This window comes from Gracilinanus agilis, chromosome 6 (genome assembly GCF_016433145.1).
Source record: "Gracilinanus agilis isolate LMUSP501 chromosome 6, AgileGrace, whole genome shotgun sequence".
NCBI lineage: Eukaryota > Metazoa > Chordata > Mammalia > Didelphimorphia > Didelphidae > Gracilinanus > Gracilinanus agilis.
In genome coordinates this window covers 173,607,631-173,627,711 of record NC_058135.1, presented here as the reverse complement: position 1 = coordinate 173,627,711, position 20,081 = coordinate 173,607,631, and the positions used below count along the sequence as shown (strand labels likewise).

Below are 20,081 nucleotides of genomic sequence, written 5' to 3'. Positions count from 1 at the left end.
AGCCAGTCTCAACCACTGAGGTGTTTATAATCTAGAAAGGGGAGCTAAAGGCACTACGCAGTTGGCTATGCTGTACTAATAGAATATGGAGAGTACAAGAAAGAGGTACAAAGTGTTCTAAGAAGTTATTAATGCTGGTGGCTTTGTAAATCCCCATCTGCTAATATGGTCCTTCCAATAGTAGACATTTGGGAAACAGAATCCCCAGAGTTGTTAATAAACCATTTTTTCCCTCCCAACCAACTTACAAACACATAGTGTTGACTACTGAGCCAGTGTGTCTAAGCTGAAAGTACACTAGAGGCATATTTCTAATCAGTAGTTATAGAACTCTCTCCCAAGCATATTGTTGCCAGACCTCTACTGGTGGTTATGAATTACTGGAAAACTAACAGGTAGGGGAATCAGGAAAAGCCTCTTGAAGGAAAGGAGTCTTTAAAGGAGTTGGAGTTTTTAAAAGAGATGAAGGAACGCATTCCAGGCATAGGAAATGGCTTAGCCCTCTTAGCCATCAAAAGTTTCTCAGGTGTAAAATAAACCGGAGAAGGAAATGGCAAACGACTCCAGTATCTTTGCCAAAAAACAAAACAAACAAACAAAAAAAAAACCAGCCCAAAATAGGGTCTTGAAGAACTGGACACAACTGAGAACTGAACAACAATAAAAAATAAGCATCTAAGGTGTGATCTTGGGCAGAGATAGAATGTCATGTATAAAGATAGTAAGAAGCACAATTTGACTGTATTCTACTGTGCATGAGGAGAATTAATATATAGTCAAACTGGAGCCAAATTGTAAAAGATGTTAAATGCTATTTGGTGCAGTTTTTAGGGAGGGCATAACACTAGACCTTTTTCATCCCTCTGAATGTGTCTCAAATGAGAATTATCTCTTAAGTTAGTCCACTTCAACAGCCGGGGTAGGGCTGGATGACCACTGGTCAGGATTCCTGAATCTGTACAGAGATTAGATTGGTTAGCTCTGAAGTCCCTTCCAGCTATGGGTTTTTATGATTTCTTTGTACTTCCACTCTATAGTACGCAGTGTGTGAAGATGTCTACCTCCCTCAAGGAATTCTCTTGAGAATTTATGGAAATCAGAGAGCCAGTTATCACTAGCTGGTAGATAATTTGGTGTTTCTCTTCTCATACTCTCAGTGGAGCTGTCTACCAGGTTTTTTTTCTGTGTGCAAGAGCAGGGAGGACTTGGATTTGGGGGCATTCAGGAGCAAAAATCCAGAAAAATAAAAATAGCAATAACAACTACTAAAATCACAGTGTTTTGGACCATCCAGCCATTTGAAGTAATTATGAGAAATCAGTATTAGGGTTGCAATTGTATAGTCAAAATTCCAAAGAGCATTATGCACAATTGTCCATCATAGCTTATCACTATATCAATCATGCAAAAACTGTTCATCCGCATGCTACATGCCAGGAGAACCAAAGTGCTATGTTCACCCTTTTATCTACTACAAAGTCTGGAGGCTTATCTGTATTGCAGCTTTGCTAAAATGGTTCTCATTGCTAGGAACTTCGGAGTATTGAATTGTAACTTCCTTTCTAAAAATCAGAAGGGCTTCTAATAGTAACGAATATGTACGATTTCTTCAGTTTTTTAAAAAAATTATTGCCCCCACTGGGTTATAGGAGTGGAATGAGGGCCACACATTGCCAAGGATATTGAACATATTTGTTTTGCTTCTTTCTAATAGTGGAAGATTTTAGTGGGAAGGGACTGTTATGGGAAATGAAAGTGATTAAATTTTAAAAAAGCACTGAAATGGGGGCAGCTAGGTGGCTCACCAGATAGCCAGGCCTAGAGATGGGAGGTCCTGGGTTCAAATATGACATCAGATAGTTCCCCAATGTGTATCCAAGTCACTTACCCCCAGTTGCCTAGCCTTTACCACTTTTCTGCCTTGGATCTGATATCTGGTATGTATTTGGACAGAGAGTAAAGTTTTTTGGGTTTTTAAAAAAATGATTAGGGATGTAGACTCTAAACAATCACCTACTGCAAATATTAATAATATGGAAAAAGGTCTTGATCAATGACACATGTAAAACTCAGTGAAATTGCATGTTGGCTATGGGAGGGAGGTGAGAGGAAGGGAGGGGAAGAACATGAATCATGTAACCATGGAAAAATATCCTAAATTAATTAAATAAAATTTAAAATAAAAGCATTGAAATGCTTTTTTTTTTTTAATTTTAAACCTTTAACTTCTGTGTATTGACTTATAGGTGGAAGATTGGTAAGGGTAGGCAATGGGGGTCAAGTGACTTGCCCAGGGTCACACAGCTGGGAAGTGTCTGAGGCCAGATTTGAACCTAGGACCTCCTGTCTCTAGGCCTGGCTCTCAATCCACTGAGCTACCCAGCTGCCCCCTGAAATGCTTTTTTAATAAAAGATTTACAAAAAAATATTGCCTTAGTGCCCAAGTACACATAAAACAATTCCCCTCAGAAACAGTAGCCATTTCTCATGGACATACTATGTTGGCATGTGCAGTATTCACAGGAAAGAGCTGAGTGACTTTTTTTTGGTTCTCTTTTAAAAATATACATAACAATGTAATATGTAACACAACAATAATATAACAGGGACCAATGTTTATTGCCTTATTTATTTAGAAGACAGTAGAGAGTGGAAAAGATTAGGGTGTAAGTAAAATATCGTGCCTCAGGAGGGCTCCATATCTATTACGCACTCCACCCTCAAACTCCTTGAATCAGCAGCTAGTCCAATGCATAACCAGCTGTCCAGGACAAACTTTGTCTTGGGTGACTGATTGTGAGTTTAGGGCCAAGAAGAAATCTGTTAGCCATCACCATCCAATCATTCTTTTTGTGTAAAAGAGGCTGTGCCAAGTTATCAGATGTTCAAGTTTAGAATTCACTTCCTGTCATTACTAAACAATTCAGTGTCTGGAATAACAATGTGTAGCAGAAGCTTCTCTGCAAGTTAATGAATAATTTTTCTTTGTACTCTGGCCTCTGATTTCAACGCATTTGTCACAGCCGTATGCCTTTAGTAATTACTCTTTAGGCACCTTCTAAAATGCTTCTGGTTTTTTAAAAGCATTTTTTACTGCTTGTTTTTATTTCCCATTGTTTAGTTTGTCCTTTCCTATTCATCAACTATGTTCTCCCTCCCACTGTAACTCTGCAGGAATCTCTAATGTAATAAAAAGGATTATGACTCTTGCCTGTTTACTTTGCTCAGCACCCAGGAGAGGCTCTTGCACATAGTAAGTGCATAATAAATGTTTTGGAAATTGAAGTCTGTTACTACACCTAATAAGAGAAAAATGAATCGAGTCTCTATATACATATACAACACATACATACATAATACACAAGTCAGTGCCTGGGGTGCCTTCCATATCCAAATTCATAGATATTTTAGTGTTCATTTCTTGATGTAAATAGAGTTACAGCCCTGTTGCCTTTCTTTGTTGTTTTACAAGAAAGGTTTAATCTTTCAAGAGAATATTTTAATTGGTTGCCCAATATATTTTGTTATCTTCAGAGATGTGCTGGTAAATGTTTAACAAACGGCTTGCTGGAAAAAAAAAAGGTATACTTGGAATACTTTAAAGTTTAATCTGAATTACTAACATTTTCCCCATCACTGTCTTACATCTAAACTATTAACAATAAACAAGCCCTGATTTGGATGACTTTGCTGATTTCCACAGTATAAATGCTCTCATTGAAAATTTAATAATCTGATAAGCTATATGAACTGGCTCCAACAGACCTGTGGCTTCCTCTGATTTGGGCTGATTTCTAACCAGGAACCAGAGTAGCCTTTTGTCAGTCAATTAAGGGGCACACAAGGCCACTCACCACTGGTCCATGTAATTTTAGCTTTCACACAGATCCGAGTCATCTCTGGTCAGACAAGATAACTCAAAAGAATTGACTTCCTGAAAATCAGATGCTAACAAACCAAAAAAATAAAATGGGTGGGGATGGAGAGTGTGCATATGTGACTTCACCAGGAAAGGAAATGCCTTCTACCCATGCAATTCAGCAAATGTTCCACAATTTATAAGTTCCCTGTTGGCACTGAGAGGTTAAGAGATTTGCTAGAGGCACCTGGCCAGTATGTATCAGAAGTCAGACATGAACCCAGGACTTTCCGATTCTAAGACCTGCTCCATATCCTCTAAATGGCTATGCTGCCGCCAAATACTTCTCGTTTAAAATTAAATCTGGAGGACACATGATGTAGACAAAGCCATAGATGGGTTTTCTGATAAACTGGTTTCTAGGTAATCTGCCATATTTATCTTTTTTTTTTTTTAAACCCTTACCTTCTGGCTTAGTATTAATTCTAAGAAAACCAGCAAGGGCTAGGTAATCAGGGTTAAGTGACTTACCCAAGGTCATATAGCTTGGACTGTCTGAGTGTCTGAGGCTAGCTTTGGATCCAGGTCCTCCCAACTCCAGACCTGACACTACTGTGCTACCTAGCTACTTCTTTTGAACAGAATCATCTTTCTCTTAAAAACAGTCAGGAAGAAGCTAAAGATTTTAGTTAGAGAAGCAAATGCTTATAAAATGTAGGAGAGTACTTAAAAGTTGGAAGCCTCTCCTGAAGGTATGGTGTGAGGCAATTTCAGACTTCTATCTCACCTCTTCCTACTTCTCTTTCCGTCTCATTTAACTTAATCATTCCCTGTGTTCATCCAACTATTTGTAATGCTTCAGTTATCATGAAACAGGGACATGCTAACATGTCACTTTTGCATAAAACAGTATAAAAGGAAATGTGACAAAATTTTCTCCTTTCTCCCATGTGTTTCTTCCAAAGGTTTTAGAATAACAATGCAAAGTAACTGCGGTCATAGTTTCATCCAGAGTTCTCAATGTTCAAATTCAAGGATGTAGCAAGTCAGAAAATTCAACGGTCTTGAACCTTGATTGAAACAATCTTTTCTCAGTTCTTAACAGGTTACCTCTGGGAACAGTCAGCTGCTGAATGTCTCCCAAATGGAGCCCATATGAGATTTTCAATTGAGCCACTATTCTATTATGTCCAGTTAAGAGCACACACAGGAAGCGACAGAACTATGAACCTCAACTGAACTAGTAATGACCTGATTGTTGGAAGGGTGGAGATTTATTGGCTGGCTTCTAATGTTATCAGGTGCTAGTTCACTTAATCCCAGCTGTAGCTGCTGGGTGGTCTTCTCTGTCCAAATTTAGTGCAGAAAACTTCCAAAATAATACAGTAAGAAAGTCTTATATCTGATTTTAATACTTAAAAATGTAAATCATTTTTTCCTAATTTTTTTGTTTTCTTAAATGAGCTTTTTTCAAAGCAAGACATACTGGTGTTTTGCTACCTTAAAGCACAAGACTAAATCTTTTCCTCAAAATGGCAATTTTCAAAGAATCCAAGGTCAAAGGCAAAATCCTGGAAGATATTCTGGGCAGTAGCTCAGAGATGGAAGATGAATAAATAAATGAAAACATTTATTTAGGAAGTACATTCTATGTGCTGGGTACTGTATTAAACACCTGGGGTACAACTAAAGGAAACAAAGTAGTACCTGCCTTCAAGATACTTACATTTATACAAAGAAAACCAGTATAACCAAAGTGAGGAAGGAAACAATAAACTGAGAAAAAATTTATAATAGATTTCTCTGATAAAAGTCTTATTTCTCAAATGTATAGAGAATGAAGTCAAATTTATAAGAATATAAGTCATTCAATCAAAGGATATGAACAGGCAGTTTTTTTTTAAAACCCTTACCTTCCACCTGAGAATCAATACTGTGTATTGACTCCAAGGCAGAAGAGTGGTAAGGGCTAGGCAATGGAGGTTAAGTGATTTGTCCAGGGCCATACAGATAGGAAGTGTCTAAGGCCAGATTTGAACCTAGGACCTCCCATCTCTAGGCCTGGCTCTCAATCCACTAAGCCACCCAGCTGTTCTAACAGGCAGTTTTCAGATGAAGAAATCAAAGCTATCTATAGTCATCAAAAAAATGTTCTAAAACTCTCTTGATTAGAGAAATGCAAATTAAAACAACTGTAAGGCACCCCTTACAACTATCAGATTGACCCCAGTATGACAGTAAAGAAAGTGACAAATGTTGGAGAGGATGTTGACAAAATTGGGACACTAACACAGTGTTGGTGGAGTCCTGAACTGATCCAACCATTCTGGAGGGCAATTTGGAATTATGCCCAAAGAGCTATAAAACACTGCATACCCTTTGATTCTGTAATAGCACTATTATGTCTGTATCCCAAAGAGATAAAAAAAAATGGGGGTGGGGGAATGACTACTTGTTCAAAAATATTGATAGCTGCTCTTTTTGTGGTGACAAACAATTGGAAATTGAGAGGTTTTCCATCAATTGGGGAATGGCTGGACAAATTATGGCATATGTTTGGTGACGGAATACTCTTGTGCTATAAGAAATGATGAATAGGATTTCAGAAAAAGCTAGAAAGGAAGACAGCTGGGTAGTTCAGTGGATTGAGAGCCAGGCCTAGAGACAGGAGGTCCTAGATTCAAATCTGGCCTCAGACACTTCCCAGCTGTGTGACCCTGGGCAAGTCACTTAACCCCCATTGCCTACCCTTACCACTCTTCTTGCCTTGGAGCCAATACACAGTATTGACTCCAAGAGAGAAGGTAAGGGTTTAAAAAAAAAAAAAAGAAAAAGCTAGAAAGATCTACATGAACGGATGCAGAGGAAAATAAGCAGAACAGGGATAACGTAAATAGTAACAGCAATATTCTAAGATGATCCTCTGTGAAAGACTCAGCTACTCTCAGCAATACAATGATCCAGGATAATTCTGAAGGATTTATGAGAAATAATGTTTCCACTTCCAGAGAAAGAACTGTTGGACTTGGATGCAGACCAAAGCATACCATTTTTCACATTCTATTTTGAAGTTTTGAAGGATGAGTATTCTTTTACAACAATGACCAATATGGAAGTATGTTTTGCATGATAATTTGGATCTTGTAATTTCAGAAATCACATGTGGAAAACTGTTATTACATATAATTGGGAAAAATAAAATATCTTTCACTAAAAAAAAAATAGAATAAAGATCATGAAAAACAGACAAAAACAAGCAAAAGCTTACCTTCAAATGGGAGAATACAATATAGCGGTGATTATGGGGAGAAGTTTAAATATGGTGGCATTATTTGGAAATGGCCAGATGGTGTCATGATGGCTTATTCTCTGGCAAGATAAGGTGAAAGCTCCCTCAACAGGGTCTAGGGTTCCAGAGGCAGAGAATGAGTTGTGTGAGTTCTGGAGGGAGGAGATGAAGAAGATGATCCATGTAGCAGCTGGCATGGTTTGGACATGGCTGGGAATTGATGGAATGTTATGTACAAGAAATTGTAAAAGTTAGCCATTTTTGCTGGATTGTAGAGTATGTAAAGGAAGAGTAATGTACGTGATTAACCTGGAAAGACTGGTTGGATACAGATTGTAAAGGGCTTTTATTTTTTATATTTTTCAAAATATATTTTATTTTTATTATATGTAATATCAATTTCCCACATATTTTCTGAAATTACTAAGATCCAAATTTTCTCCCTCCTTCAGTTCCCTCCCCCTCCTAGAAATGGAAAGCAATTTGATCTGGGGTATAAATGTATTATCAAGCAAAATGTATTTCTATACTGTTTACTGTTAAAAGAGAATACTCATATGAAACCAAAACCTCAAAATAAAAACACAAATAAACTAAAGTGGCAACATTTTGACTCCAATAGCTCTTTCTCTGGAAGAGGATTGCATTCTTTGTCCTAAGCCCTTCAGAATTGTCCTTGATCATTGTATTGCTGAGAGTAGCTAAGTCTTTCACATTGATCATCATTCAGTATTGTTGTTACTGTGTGCGATGTCTCCTGGTTATGCTTATTTTACTCGGCATCTGTTCATGTAGGTCTGTAAAGTGTAATACATCCCCTACTAGCCTGGAGTGCAAAATTCTTTATCTCTTCCAATTCCTTTTCTTTCTTTGCCTGTTTGAGCTATTTCCTAAGGTCTGCAATAACTTCATCCTTGTCTGAGTCTGACTGCCTGGCTGCCCTTGCTTCCTTTTGCTTCGAATCATGTATATAGGAAGCATGCTGTCTCACATCCTTCAGTGGCAATGATTCCCACTGGGGACAGTTCTGTCTGAAGTAGTTTTGTATAGGTATTGATGCACCTTTCACAAATTGCCTACGGATATGATTGATTGTTTCTTGGGCATGTATATCACGGAGGCCTAATATAGTCTCAGCTGCCTCAATCACTCTATCGAAGAAGCTGCTGGGATGTTCTTCTTCTCCCTGCCTCATCTTTTCAAACTTCTGCCATGAATTTGGCCTCTTAGCATGTATACGCATTGCTTCCAAAAGATCTGTTCTGCACTGCATTAAGTATCTAAGATTAGCATAGTGTGTAAAGTCTAAGTCCTGATGGACCAAGGGCCAAGCAGTTAAATTGGGGTTTGATCGAGTTTCTGCTAGGAATTTTTCCTCTTCTGAGGGAGAGTAAAATTCCCCTAAAAGAAATTCCACATCGTCAAAGCTTGGGTTGAAAAGTGTAAAGACCCTTTTTAATTCCTTAATACTTTTGAAAAGATGTTGGAAAAATTTTGGAAAACGTCTTTTCGGCAGCTCCATGTCACTTGGGGTAAAAGCCTTGTAGGTTTTAACGTGCACTACCCCTTCCCTTGGTTGTATGATTGTTCTATTGACTATTGGCAAAACTGTAACTATGGATTCAGCAGATGGTTCCAATAAAGGTTGGGTGTCATTAGCCATTGTTGTTTTATTAGTGGTGGTGGTATTATTGCCTAAATACTTGGACTCCACAATCTCCAACTGGAGAATTGTGTGTTTGTCCAGTTCCTTTCCTTCCCTTATCTGCTTTGGAACCTGGAATAGCAGCCTGATGTTTTCTATAACTTCCCCAGAGTCAGTATCTTTTTTAGGTGTTATACTTGAGCCAATCCATTGCCATAAGTGAATCAAAACCCTCTCTGAGGCCAATAGGAATTGCCAGATTGTTAAGATAAGAGTTATAGCTATTGGAATAAAGCAAATGCTTTCAGCTAGGGTCAGAGCACACCACTTGTAATAGTCATAAATATCCAGGAGTTGTTGTATAAAATTGGGGACCTTTACAAACCAGAAATCTATGACACCTTGCATTAAAGACCAGGTAATCAGTGAAAGGCTAGACAGGATAAATATGATTCTAGCTACCCCCATTTTGTCTTGACTAGAAGATTGTAGGTTGTTCACTAACTATGCTTGCCAAATATGTTATGGAATAAAAATGGAAAAATGATATGTTATGGAATAAATGGGGAATATAAGAAGGGCTGCTAATCAATGAGGCTAACCACAGAGACTAGATACTTGAGGGTACTGGGTGGAATAAACTGGGTCTTTCAGGCAGGGAGACTATCTACAATATAAGAAGAATTGGGTCAGCCAGAGATGGTATGGAGCTGGCTGAAGGGTTTCTTCAGCCTCCTGCTGTTATTTCTCAGCTCCCTTGAGGGAGGAGTCAAGAGGCCCCTCCCTGTTGATGAAAACTGAAATCTTACAAGGAAGTGACAACTGGCCACTTCCTGCCCAAGATGGTTGCCTAGGTTTGCCCTCAAGAAATAAAGAAAGGTTATTCCTTTCCTTCTTCAGCCTTTGTCCTATTAGTGGATACAATGATTCAGCAGAAACTCTTTGTATAAAAATCAAAGGGATTTATTATGGCTAAGGGTAAGCTGAGGGGAAAGGGGATTAGGGTTTGGTAACTGCTGCTAAGGGAGAAGCTAGTACTGGGGGAGGGGTCACTGAAGAGGAGATCAGGCAGAGGGAGCCAGCTCCCTCAGCCAAGGATAATGTCCCTGCCCTGATGTAAAGATTCAGCAGATTGCTAGATAAGGTGATGGTTTGGTTTAGGTTATTCCTGCCTGTCTATAAAGCTAATTCCCAAAATTTCTACCCACCAAATCACTCTTCCTCCCAGGGCCCAATGGGGAAATCCAGGGAGTAGCAGGATGTCAAAGGAGAGGTCAAGGGAAATCAGGGAAAGCCCTCAAATTCCCCCAAAGCAAAAGGCCCTTCAGTTGGTACTCCAGGGATATTTATAGTCCCAGGCTCCAACGGTTTTTGCCATGAGGGCAGGGTCAACATTTTATCCCTTCTAACTGCCAGGGCTGCTACAGTTGGTTTGCAAAAGCAAGAGCTTTTGCTGCAACCCTGCATTACAATTGGAAATTTAAATGTTAGAAAAAGATGTTTATATCTTATTCTGTGGGCAATAGGGAGCAACTGAAGCTTCTTAAGCAGTGAAGTGACATGGTCAGAACTGTGCTTTAGGAATATCTACTTGGCAGTCCTTTAGAAGATAGATTGGAGAGGGAAGATATTGAAAGCAGGGAGGCTAATTAGGCGGTTATTGCAAGTGGTTCAAGGCAAGAAGTGCTGAATTAGGTTAATTAGGGTGGCAGCTGTCAAAGAGTAGACAAAAAGGTAAAGAGGGATGCAAGAGATAATTATGGAATCTGAACTGCCAGAATGTGGTAACTGATTAGACATGGGGGCTGATAGAGTGAATACTCAAAGATGATCATACTCTACCATGTGTCTTTATGAAGTTTTATATGAGGTGTCCCAAAAAGTTTTAAATTACACAAAAGCTTGCCTTATAGACTGTTATATTGGATTTTAATTCTATGCAATTGCTGTACTAAAACTTTTGGGATACCCTATACATAGTGAAAATCTGATATGTCTATAAGGCATATGGTCACCCTATCCCCTCAACAGTAAATTAAAATTCAAAATAAAAATTCGTAATAAAAATTAAAATTAATAATTTTTCAAATTTGTCAAGGTTCTTGGATATAAGTGAAAGATTGTTAATAATGAAGTTCTATGGGTCACTGTTAGGTGGGATTTTAGACTGTGGTCCAAAGCAGAAGTTACATTATTTAGTAATCAATTTCAACTGTTATTTTTTCAATAGTATTTGGTAATAGTTTTTTTTCAGTAATAACTATATATGTGTATATATATATATCTGTTAAAATGAAAAAAACTATGATTGCTAATAAGAAGATAAGGTAATCAGTAGTAAGGGAAATTAAATGTAAATATAAAGTTAGTGGGTGGAGAGGTGGGAAGGAATCAATTAAAAGGGAGTTGGTTCCTTCAGAGTGTAGGAAGTCAGCCTACTGACTCCCCTGGATAAGGCTGGATCATCCTAATTAATTTTTAGGAACGTTTCTAGATATTCTTTCCCATTACATACAAATGGTATAAATTGTGGCATACTATTGCTTGTACACTTCAGAGAAGATACTTCCTTCAATAGGAGGTTGGCAACAATTTCTTCAAGGCCTTTCTTTGGGATGTCCTACTTCTGTGTACTTTGGGGTATAAATTTCTCTATTTTCTCCCTGGAGGAGGATTTTTGCTTATTTGTAAACTTCTTTCAGTGTTTAAATAGTGTTGGAGAGATGCTTAGAGAAGCAGTGAAAAGCTAAGTGGCTTGCATAGGGTCACACAGCCAGTATTAATTGAAGGTTGGACTTGTACCCAGGTCTTCCTAGCTTCAAGGCAGCCCTTATTACCTTTAAAAAATGTTAGAGAGGATATGAGCAAAAGGTGGTTCAGTGAATGGAGTCGGGAAGACCTGAGTTCAAATCAGACCTCAGACACTACTACATTCACAACCAGGATCACATAGATGTCACTTAACTAAGTTACTTCACCTATTTGCCTCAGTTTTTTCATCTGTACAATGAAAAGGAAAAGGAAATAGCAAAGTACACCACTATCTTTGCCAAGAAAACAACAAATGAGGTCATGAAGATGTGACAAAAACCTCCAAACAATAATATCTCAATCTAATTCCTCAGGGAGTAGCAACCTGGAATATCTTTCTTAGGGCAGATACTAATTCTTAGACTTCCCTCCCCCAACTTTTCTCCTCTTTTTAGCTTGTATCACTTAGAAGCTTGAATATGTACATATTCATACTTCTGTGTAGTGTATCAAAAATAGGCAAAGGATGAACAGGTCTTCAATGAGAGTGAACTTTATTGCAGAAAACTTTACTGCAAAAAACTTACTCTTAGGCAAGATTCCTATCTTAAAAATCCATCCCCTGGACTATACTAAAGCAAAAGATATAAAACAACAGGAGGAAACTCTAGGGGAACAATACTGTCATTATACTACAGTGACATTTGAACTTAAAGCCAAGATTCAAATTCTGCCACTGTCAGTTCCTTGGTGATCTTCAGTAATGCATTTAGATTTTCTGGCTTAAGTTTCTTTCATCTATTAATAAGAGGGTTGGACTTGACGGACTATTTCCTCTTATTTTCTTATTTTCCAATCTGATACAAATGTCTTGTTCAGTTCATGCCAAAATGCAGTAACTTTGATAGATGCAGTTGAGAAAAAAGGAAGAAAAACTGACTTTATTATTTACAAGTATTAGTTTGCTTGCTGGCTCAGTTGGTTGGATGCTGATAAGGTTAAAAGTACAGGATTGCTATGTCAGTTAACTTTAATCTGTTCCATAGTCTGTGCACCCCACTTTTTTTCTGAAGGTGTCATTGGTTGCATGAGGGAACAAGGCAGCTAGTAACTACAAAGCACATACCTTACTGGATGCCTACCATACCATCTCATAGACTTACAGATGAAATAGGCTTTACAATTAATCAGGCTAAAAGTCCTTCACAGATAAGAAAACCTTATAAGCAATTTACCAACATTCACAGAGGTAGTAATAGAGCCAGGATACATTATTTTGAAGAATAGGTTATTATGAATGGATAAACATGTGGAATTCTTGCTGTGCCTAGGATATTACTTATTGTTCTGCAAAACTATAGTTTGAGTCTTTTAAAAATTTTGTAAAATCTGTCAGCTGGATTACTGGGCACATGTCCCTCTGGAGTTTGGACAGAAATTTCCCATAGAAGCCAAAATATTCTTAACAATTTTGGGGGATAACAAAAAATAGCACATACCTAATAATTGGGGAATTGAAGTGTAGCATATGAAAGAAATGGAATGTTGTGTTGTAAGAAATAATCAATATGAAGAATTTATAAAAAAAACATGCATAAACAGATGTATAAAAAGGTAAGCAGTACCAGGAAGAAAAATATAAACAACAGTGGGAACATAAAGGAAAATAACATTAAATAGACTCTGTTCTGAAAAGATAACAGGCAAGTAGAACAGAGGTCAGGAGCCACTCACTAGTTGGGTGACCCTGGGGAAGTCATTTAACCCTATTTGCCTCAGTTTCTCATCTATAAAACGTGCCAAGAAAACGCCAAAAGAGGTCATAAAGAAGAAGACACAACTGAAAATAACTAAATTGCTAATGTAGTTTCTTCATACAATTACATTGGCCCAGTCCCAGTGCTAAGTTCTAAGGATACAAAAGAGAGGTAAAAGACATTCCCTTGATGTCAAGGAAATCATTCATTCTAATGGGAGAGACAGCATGCAGACAATTAGAAGATCTAGGCAGAATGAAGAGGAGATAACAGAGGAAAAGCATTCCAGGTTTGGGGGACAGCCAGCCACTATGCCCTAAGTAAGGAAATAGTCTAATTCTACATCCCAATTTCTTCATATGTAAAATGAAGGGGATTAGAAGATAAGACCTGCCTCTTCCGTCTTTTTTTTTTTTTTTTTTTTAAAACCCTTAACCTTCTGATTTAGAGTCAATACCATGTATTGGTTCTAAGGCAGAAGAGTGGTAAGGGTAGGCAATGGGGGTCAAGTGCCGTGCCCAGGGTCACACAGCTGGGAAGTGTCTGAGGCCAGATTTGAACCTAGGACCTCCAGAATCTGGACCTGACGTAGCTGTCCCCCACCCCCCTTCCATCTTCTGATTGACTACTTATTTAGACTCTGAAGCAGGTTGAATTTACATGCTTTCTTAATATTTTGATAACTGCACTTCAATATACTTGTTTCCCTGAATCTTATTTTATACTGTTTGGCTTTCAAAACCCTTCAGCACCTGTTTTGCCTCACTCCTTAACAACACAGTCTCTTTCAAGAACAAGACATTCTGTCTCTCAGCTCTGGGCATTCTCTCTGGCAGTACCCCCGGGCTGGAGTGCTCCTCCTCCGCTCCAAATACTGACCTCCCAGTTAAACTCCCACCTCCTAAAGGAAGCCTTCCCCAGCAGCTATCATTCCAGTCCCAGCCTTCTGTTAATTATGAAATTTTAAGTTTTTAAACTATTTAAAAACTGCATTTAGAGAAGAGGTCCGGAGGCTTTTCCATATAGCGTTTCTACGAAAAAGGCTAAGTTCCACGGTTCTAGAGCTGCCCAAGAAGGCCGAAGCCCTTCAAAAGTCAACTTCACACGCAAGCCCACCCCTTCCAATTCAGAGGCCGGAGGCCCGGGGAATCGGGGAGCACGTGCATCACGCAACACACATACACACACGTCCTTCGTCATTTCCGTCCCCGGCTTCCGGCCTCCAGGTATGCTTCCGGGTTGAGGAGGTCGGCCGTGGCGGCTCCGGCGTCGTTCTCCTCCGGTGCTCGGCCTATGGAGCTATTAAGTGCCGGCAGCGATTGCAGTAGCTGTGGCGGCAGCGCGGAGGGAAGAGGCGGAGCCCGAGTTGGGGCCTTTGCCCCAGCAGGATGCTACCTGGTTTGGCCGCCGTCCTTGCTCACAGACGCGGCTGGTCCTCCTTGTCCAGGCTCCCTCTGAGGTGCCGAGCGGCGCCTAGTAGCCCTTGCGGCGGTGGCGGCGGCCAGGGTGAGTGACCTGGCCTTAGCCCGGCCGGAGAGGAGGGCGAGGGCGCCGCTTCCCCCCGTAATCATACCGTCCTGTCTCCTAGGCCGCTTCCTGGCTTCCGACTGCGTCCATCTAACACTCCCGCAGCCGAGACTTGCCTTCCCCGCCCCTCCAGAGGGTTCGGCCAGCCTAGCCCAGGCGTTTGTAGCGAGTAGAACCCTTCTCCCCCTCGGAGGCTGCCCCTGGGGGAAGGTGCGAGTTCTGCGGGTTTATTGTGTTGTCCACGCCATAATAGAGCCCAAACAGTCATAAACCATCTCGGGTACCTGGCGATACCGGGCCAGCTTGTCCTCCACTACCCAGTCATGGCCAGCATCTTTTGGCCTTGTCCTCCAAGGACTCAGCTGTCGTCTTCTTCCTGGAGAGAAAGATGTCATACTTTTAAAAGTGTGTCTTTGCACTTAAAAAAAAAAGTGACAACCTCTTCCTTCCCCACATCCCTTCCCGAACCATTGGGAAATGAATTTACCTTAGAAATGACACAGGATTTATAACTCTTACAAAATGACTTTTCTTTAGTTCACCCAGCAGTGTGAAATCTGTAAAGTTCTATCGAGGAAGTAGATTTTAATTACCTATTTTATATACTTTAAATTTATTGGAAAGTTCACATATGAATATGCAGTTTGGAAGAACGTCTCAAACTCCCCTCTTCTCTTAGAAGCATAGTTTCACATTAGAAAACAATTTATAGTTAGAAGGGAAAAAAAGTGGGAGGAGACAGAATTAAATTTTCATCCACCTTGGCAAGTGACCCTATGTTGCTGACAGTGCTTTTCTTTGAAAATCTGTGTTGGATAGTATTTGGGGGATGTTGGAGGCTTATACTGTAATCACAAGTCACAGACTCTCAGGCTCTACATCTAAAGTTTAGAATAAATTCAGTTTATTTGTGAAGATAAGAAAGTACAGTTTTAGCAGTTTAAAAGAATTTGATCACTATGCTTCACTGTGCTATACCACTTTTGATATTGTTTGGAAACTTGATGTTTTCTACCAATTGCCAATATACTTCCTATTGGTAAAGTGAGAATGGAGTTATACTAGATTTCAGCTGCCCCCATCTAGTTTAATGGAGTAGTTTCTAGTAGGCAGTTTCTACTGAGCAAGCATTATCACCTTCTATATTTAAATTGTAGCTGTAGGAGCAATTGGTTTAGTGCATACAGTTTTTAGAAAAGAATTATGCAAAGCTCTCTCAGCCATCCCTTACGGATCTCAGCATATCCCAAAATTATCTTAGCTTTGGTTTATTTATTTGTAAAGCATGGAGTTACTACCAAAGCATCAATCAGTATCACTTTGTAACTTTAGACATAAGATGCCAAGTAACTAGGAAAAAGGATAAAATAAGTTTTTATGAAGAGTGTATTTGTGCACAGACATACACACAAAAATATTTGGTAATTTCAGTTTTTAAAATCAACTGGTTATGAACAATAGTCACAAATGAAAAATCAAAGCATTGTTAAAAGGCAGCTAGAGTAAACTGTTTTCAAAACATTAGCTTTGAAAACTTCCAAGAGTTTAATTTCTTATGTTCATGTGAAATTAGAAAGAAAGTAAAAAGCCTATGGAAGAAAAGTAACTTTAGAAAGCCTATAGCCAAATTTAATAATTTGTAAGGGAATTTGAAGTTTAGTGAAAACTTAAAATGTGTTGTGATGCCGAGTGGGCATTTGGAGTGCTTGTTAAAAGAGTGTATAATGTTAAACTAGTCTAAATTATAAAATGGATGCAAAAGCATAAAAATAATTTATAAAAAAATAGAGCATTAATATTTTATTGCCATCTTTGTTTCTTTTGTTATCCCTTCAGATTAACATTGGACCTCTTGTTAGTAGATGTATGTTTGTGAATAGGCCTAAATGCTACCAAAAATACTTCTTAAGTGCCAATTAGAATAAACATTTCCACAATTAGATAGGATTATTTTGATACCTGTTAACAAGATTCCAAATTTTTATGATAGAATTTCATATACCTCCAATTTTTAATGATTTGTGCTAATAGAGAAAGTGCCAGTCCAATATTTTTGGAATTGATATTGTAAAAATGGTTTAGCTTACATTTAAATGTTATCAAGTCTGTTTTTGTGGGAAAATAGTTGAAATGATAAAGTACTATGAGTACTTCAGTGAGACATAACTATATCAATATAATTAATTTCTTTTCCAATCTTTATAAATATAAAAAAAACATTCTGAGAAAGGGATCTTTGCCTTTATCAGGCTGCTAAAGGAATCTGTGACACATAAAAATGGTTCTTAACCTCTGGCTTGAGCATGTGGAGTGGACTTGAGCATACTGGCTGAGTTTCAGGCTGTGTTATACAGGAGTTTAAAAGCAAAGAGGAGAGTGGTAATATTGGACTTTATCACTTAATTATTTTTGATTATGTTAAAACATGAAAGTGAAAAGTAATTGAGTGTAGTTTAATTTAGTGTTAGTAATGTATTTTAACACATAAGTTATTAATTTTCTAGTGGTTGGAAGTTTTGTACTATGTAGAACAAACTACTGGATAATTAAATTCTCTGAGAAAGTAAAACCAAGGTACATTTTATCTGTCTGTAGACCTGGAGGTAACTAGGAAAGTGAAAAAGCAACCAAACCCTAAAATTACACTAGTCCTGGAGGCCAGTCTTTAATGGAAGGAAAAGAGTGTCCCTATTACTTCATAATGTCTAAACAGCCAGTGTTTTATGCAGGAAGCTGAGCAACAAGGGAGAAAGACAAAGGAAATAGAACAGTCTGGAATCTGAATTTAGGGACTGGAAGGAGCTAGAATAATCATTTCTATCCCATAAAGCCTCCTAAGGATATCATTAAAGGCTAGGATCCATAAAAAAAAAAACCAAAACAATGAAACAAACTTTGTTATATGTTAGCAAAGAGAAAAGTTTAATAACCAAAAAGGTATCATTGTGTGCAATTTTAAAGAAACCATAAGTCAAAAAACAGTAATTTTTTACTGGTCAGTTGTAGGGTTTACAAGGAAGCAGAGTATTTGTATTTGGGAATATATCTACCATCTACTTAATAGTACTGTCTCCTTGCTTACTACTATTACCTTATTGTTGTAATCTGCGGAACCCTAAATTCAAAATATGAAATTTTATAGGAGAGCAAATGAAAAAGTCAATGCATCTTCATGTAGTCTACAACACTTATAATCTTGACATTAAAGATGCCATTTAAAATTTTTCTCATGCCTGGAATTCCTTTCAAAGACATAATAGGGACAACTTGGGAAAAAATTGTGTCCTGGCCATTTTATGGTAATGTCATCTACCAAAGAAGAAGAATTTAGAGCTGTTTGAGACCTCTTTAAAAAATCCAGAATCTTGGATTGATGAGGATATTTCAGTAAGAATGTTTCAGAATACCCTTACACAGCTTCTTAGACCTATGAGGGCTGTTTTTCTGTTGTGGCTCATGAATCAACAGTGTGACCATGTGAATGTGAGCAAGAAGAGTAGTACAAACTGAACTACTTACTCTCTTCCCCCTCTAGAATGCCAGTTCCCTAATCAGGAACCATCATTGTTTTTGGTCTAAATTTCCAAAAGCCAGACACTAAGTTGGTGCTTAGTAGATGCTTGTTGAATTAAGTCAAGGGAGGTGCTCATAATCATTGGATTAGTATAGATATTATAGATAATTCTTTTGAAAGGTGCTCAGCTGTCCAAAGAAAGTAATAAGAATAGTAAAGAAGTTGATTCTCTGGAGATCAAGAAAACTACTCTGAAGCTTGTTAGTAATTTTGTAGAAAGTTATGTTATTCTGCTAAGGAAATTATACTCTTAATTTACCCTTTTGAGCAGAGTCCAAATGACTAAAAGGCAAGATGATATTAAGAGTTCTTAAAATTTTTTGGGGGGGGTTAAGCATTTTTTCTCTTCCCTACTTTAATCGAAAAAAAGAAAAAGAAAACCCCTGTAACATTGGCTGTGTCCAAAAACGTTTATCTCATTCAGCATATTTGTATTTAATCTTTTACCTCTTTGTCAGAAGGTAGTTCTATCTAGAGAAGCATTTTTTATCAGTGGGTTAGGGAATCTTCTAATGAAACAAGTTACAAGGCTACTGCCATCATTAGAACATCACAATTGATGTTTATGATAATTGAATCATTAAAGAAAATAAAAATCATTATACTCTTCCTGTTTATGGAGGTAGAGAACTACATTTTAGAGAGATTTCCACAAAATTATTTTTTAAAGAGTTGGTATTTACTGTATCTCATTTATTTGGAAAACTCTTAACCTTAGTGACTATTTCCACAAGGTTCTAGAGTAACTGAAGTTTTTAGTATTTCTAGAGCAATAAAATTGAGTGACTTCTATATAGGATGTTAGTAGGCAAGAGTTCTAATGGGTGGTCCCCAATGTGCATAATATTAATAGAGAGGTAGTACTCATAATAAAATGGAATCTCAAATATTTAAGATATAAAAAGGATAAATAAGAAAAGTTGAAGGATAAATAAGAAAAATATGACTTTTTTTCTGAGCACCAAGGGCAAGAATATCCCTTTTCCCTTTTTTTCCTTCCTTTTTCCAGAGGAAGAAGAAACTAGAAAAGGAGATATAGTATTGACTTGGACAAGACTAATGGCTAAGATTTTCAGCTTTCCAAATTAGCTTAAGTACCTTATTCTATTATTTAAAGACTGCCAGAACCCTAGATAGAGTTAGAAATAGACAAAATTCTTCCTTGGGCTCTCATCTGTCTTCTCTCAGTACCCTTGTAAACCAATCCAGGCCTCCATTCAAGTGTCCCATGCTTCCTAATTCATCTTTAACTTTTGCCAATTGAAATCCTTTATCTTATATGTGCTGATTTTACTTGCTAATTAGAGCAAAATCTACCCTAGCACATGAGTGACTGACATTGACCTTCCCAAAATGTGTTTGTTTCTCCAAAGAGGAGCTCATCTCCAATTGATTGAATTTGGGGAGATGGGGGGAGATATTTTTGATCTGGGGGTCTTCTGGTAGTCTTTGCTGTCTGTTCTATATCTTTTCCTCTATATTTCCAAGTGGTCCACCTAAAATAGAATAGAACCTTGGTAAGTTTGTGGGCAAAATGTTCACACTCCCAGTCTTTACTTTGCAAATGGCTTTGTTCCCCTTGAACCTTATTACATACAAAGAGCAAAGTGCTCTTCTACATGAATATGACAGGAAATTCTCTTGTCTATGCCCTAGAAATTTGTATAAAATTAATGTAT

At 38.0% G+C, this 20,081-nt stretch overlaps 1 protein-coding gene across 1 annotated transcript in view; it reads left to right on the top strand.

Annotated features, from left to right (window-relative positions):
* The first annotated feature begins 13,800 nt into the window (after positions 1 to 13,800).
* Positions 13,801 to 20,081, top strand: part of SLC30A9 (solute carrier family 30 member 9) — a 76,643-nt gene continuing 70,362 nt past the window's right edge. The window contains exons 1-2 of the mRNA XM_044681741.1: positions 13,801 to 14,807; positions 14,890 to 14,997. Coding sequence (XP_044537676.1) covers positions 14,690 to 14,807; positions 14,890 to 14,997 — 226 coding nt within the window. The 5' untranslated portion in view covers positions 13,801 to 14,689. The remainder of the gene's footprint in view (positions 14,808 to 14,889; positions 14,998 to 20,081) is intronic.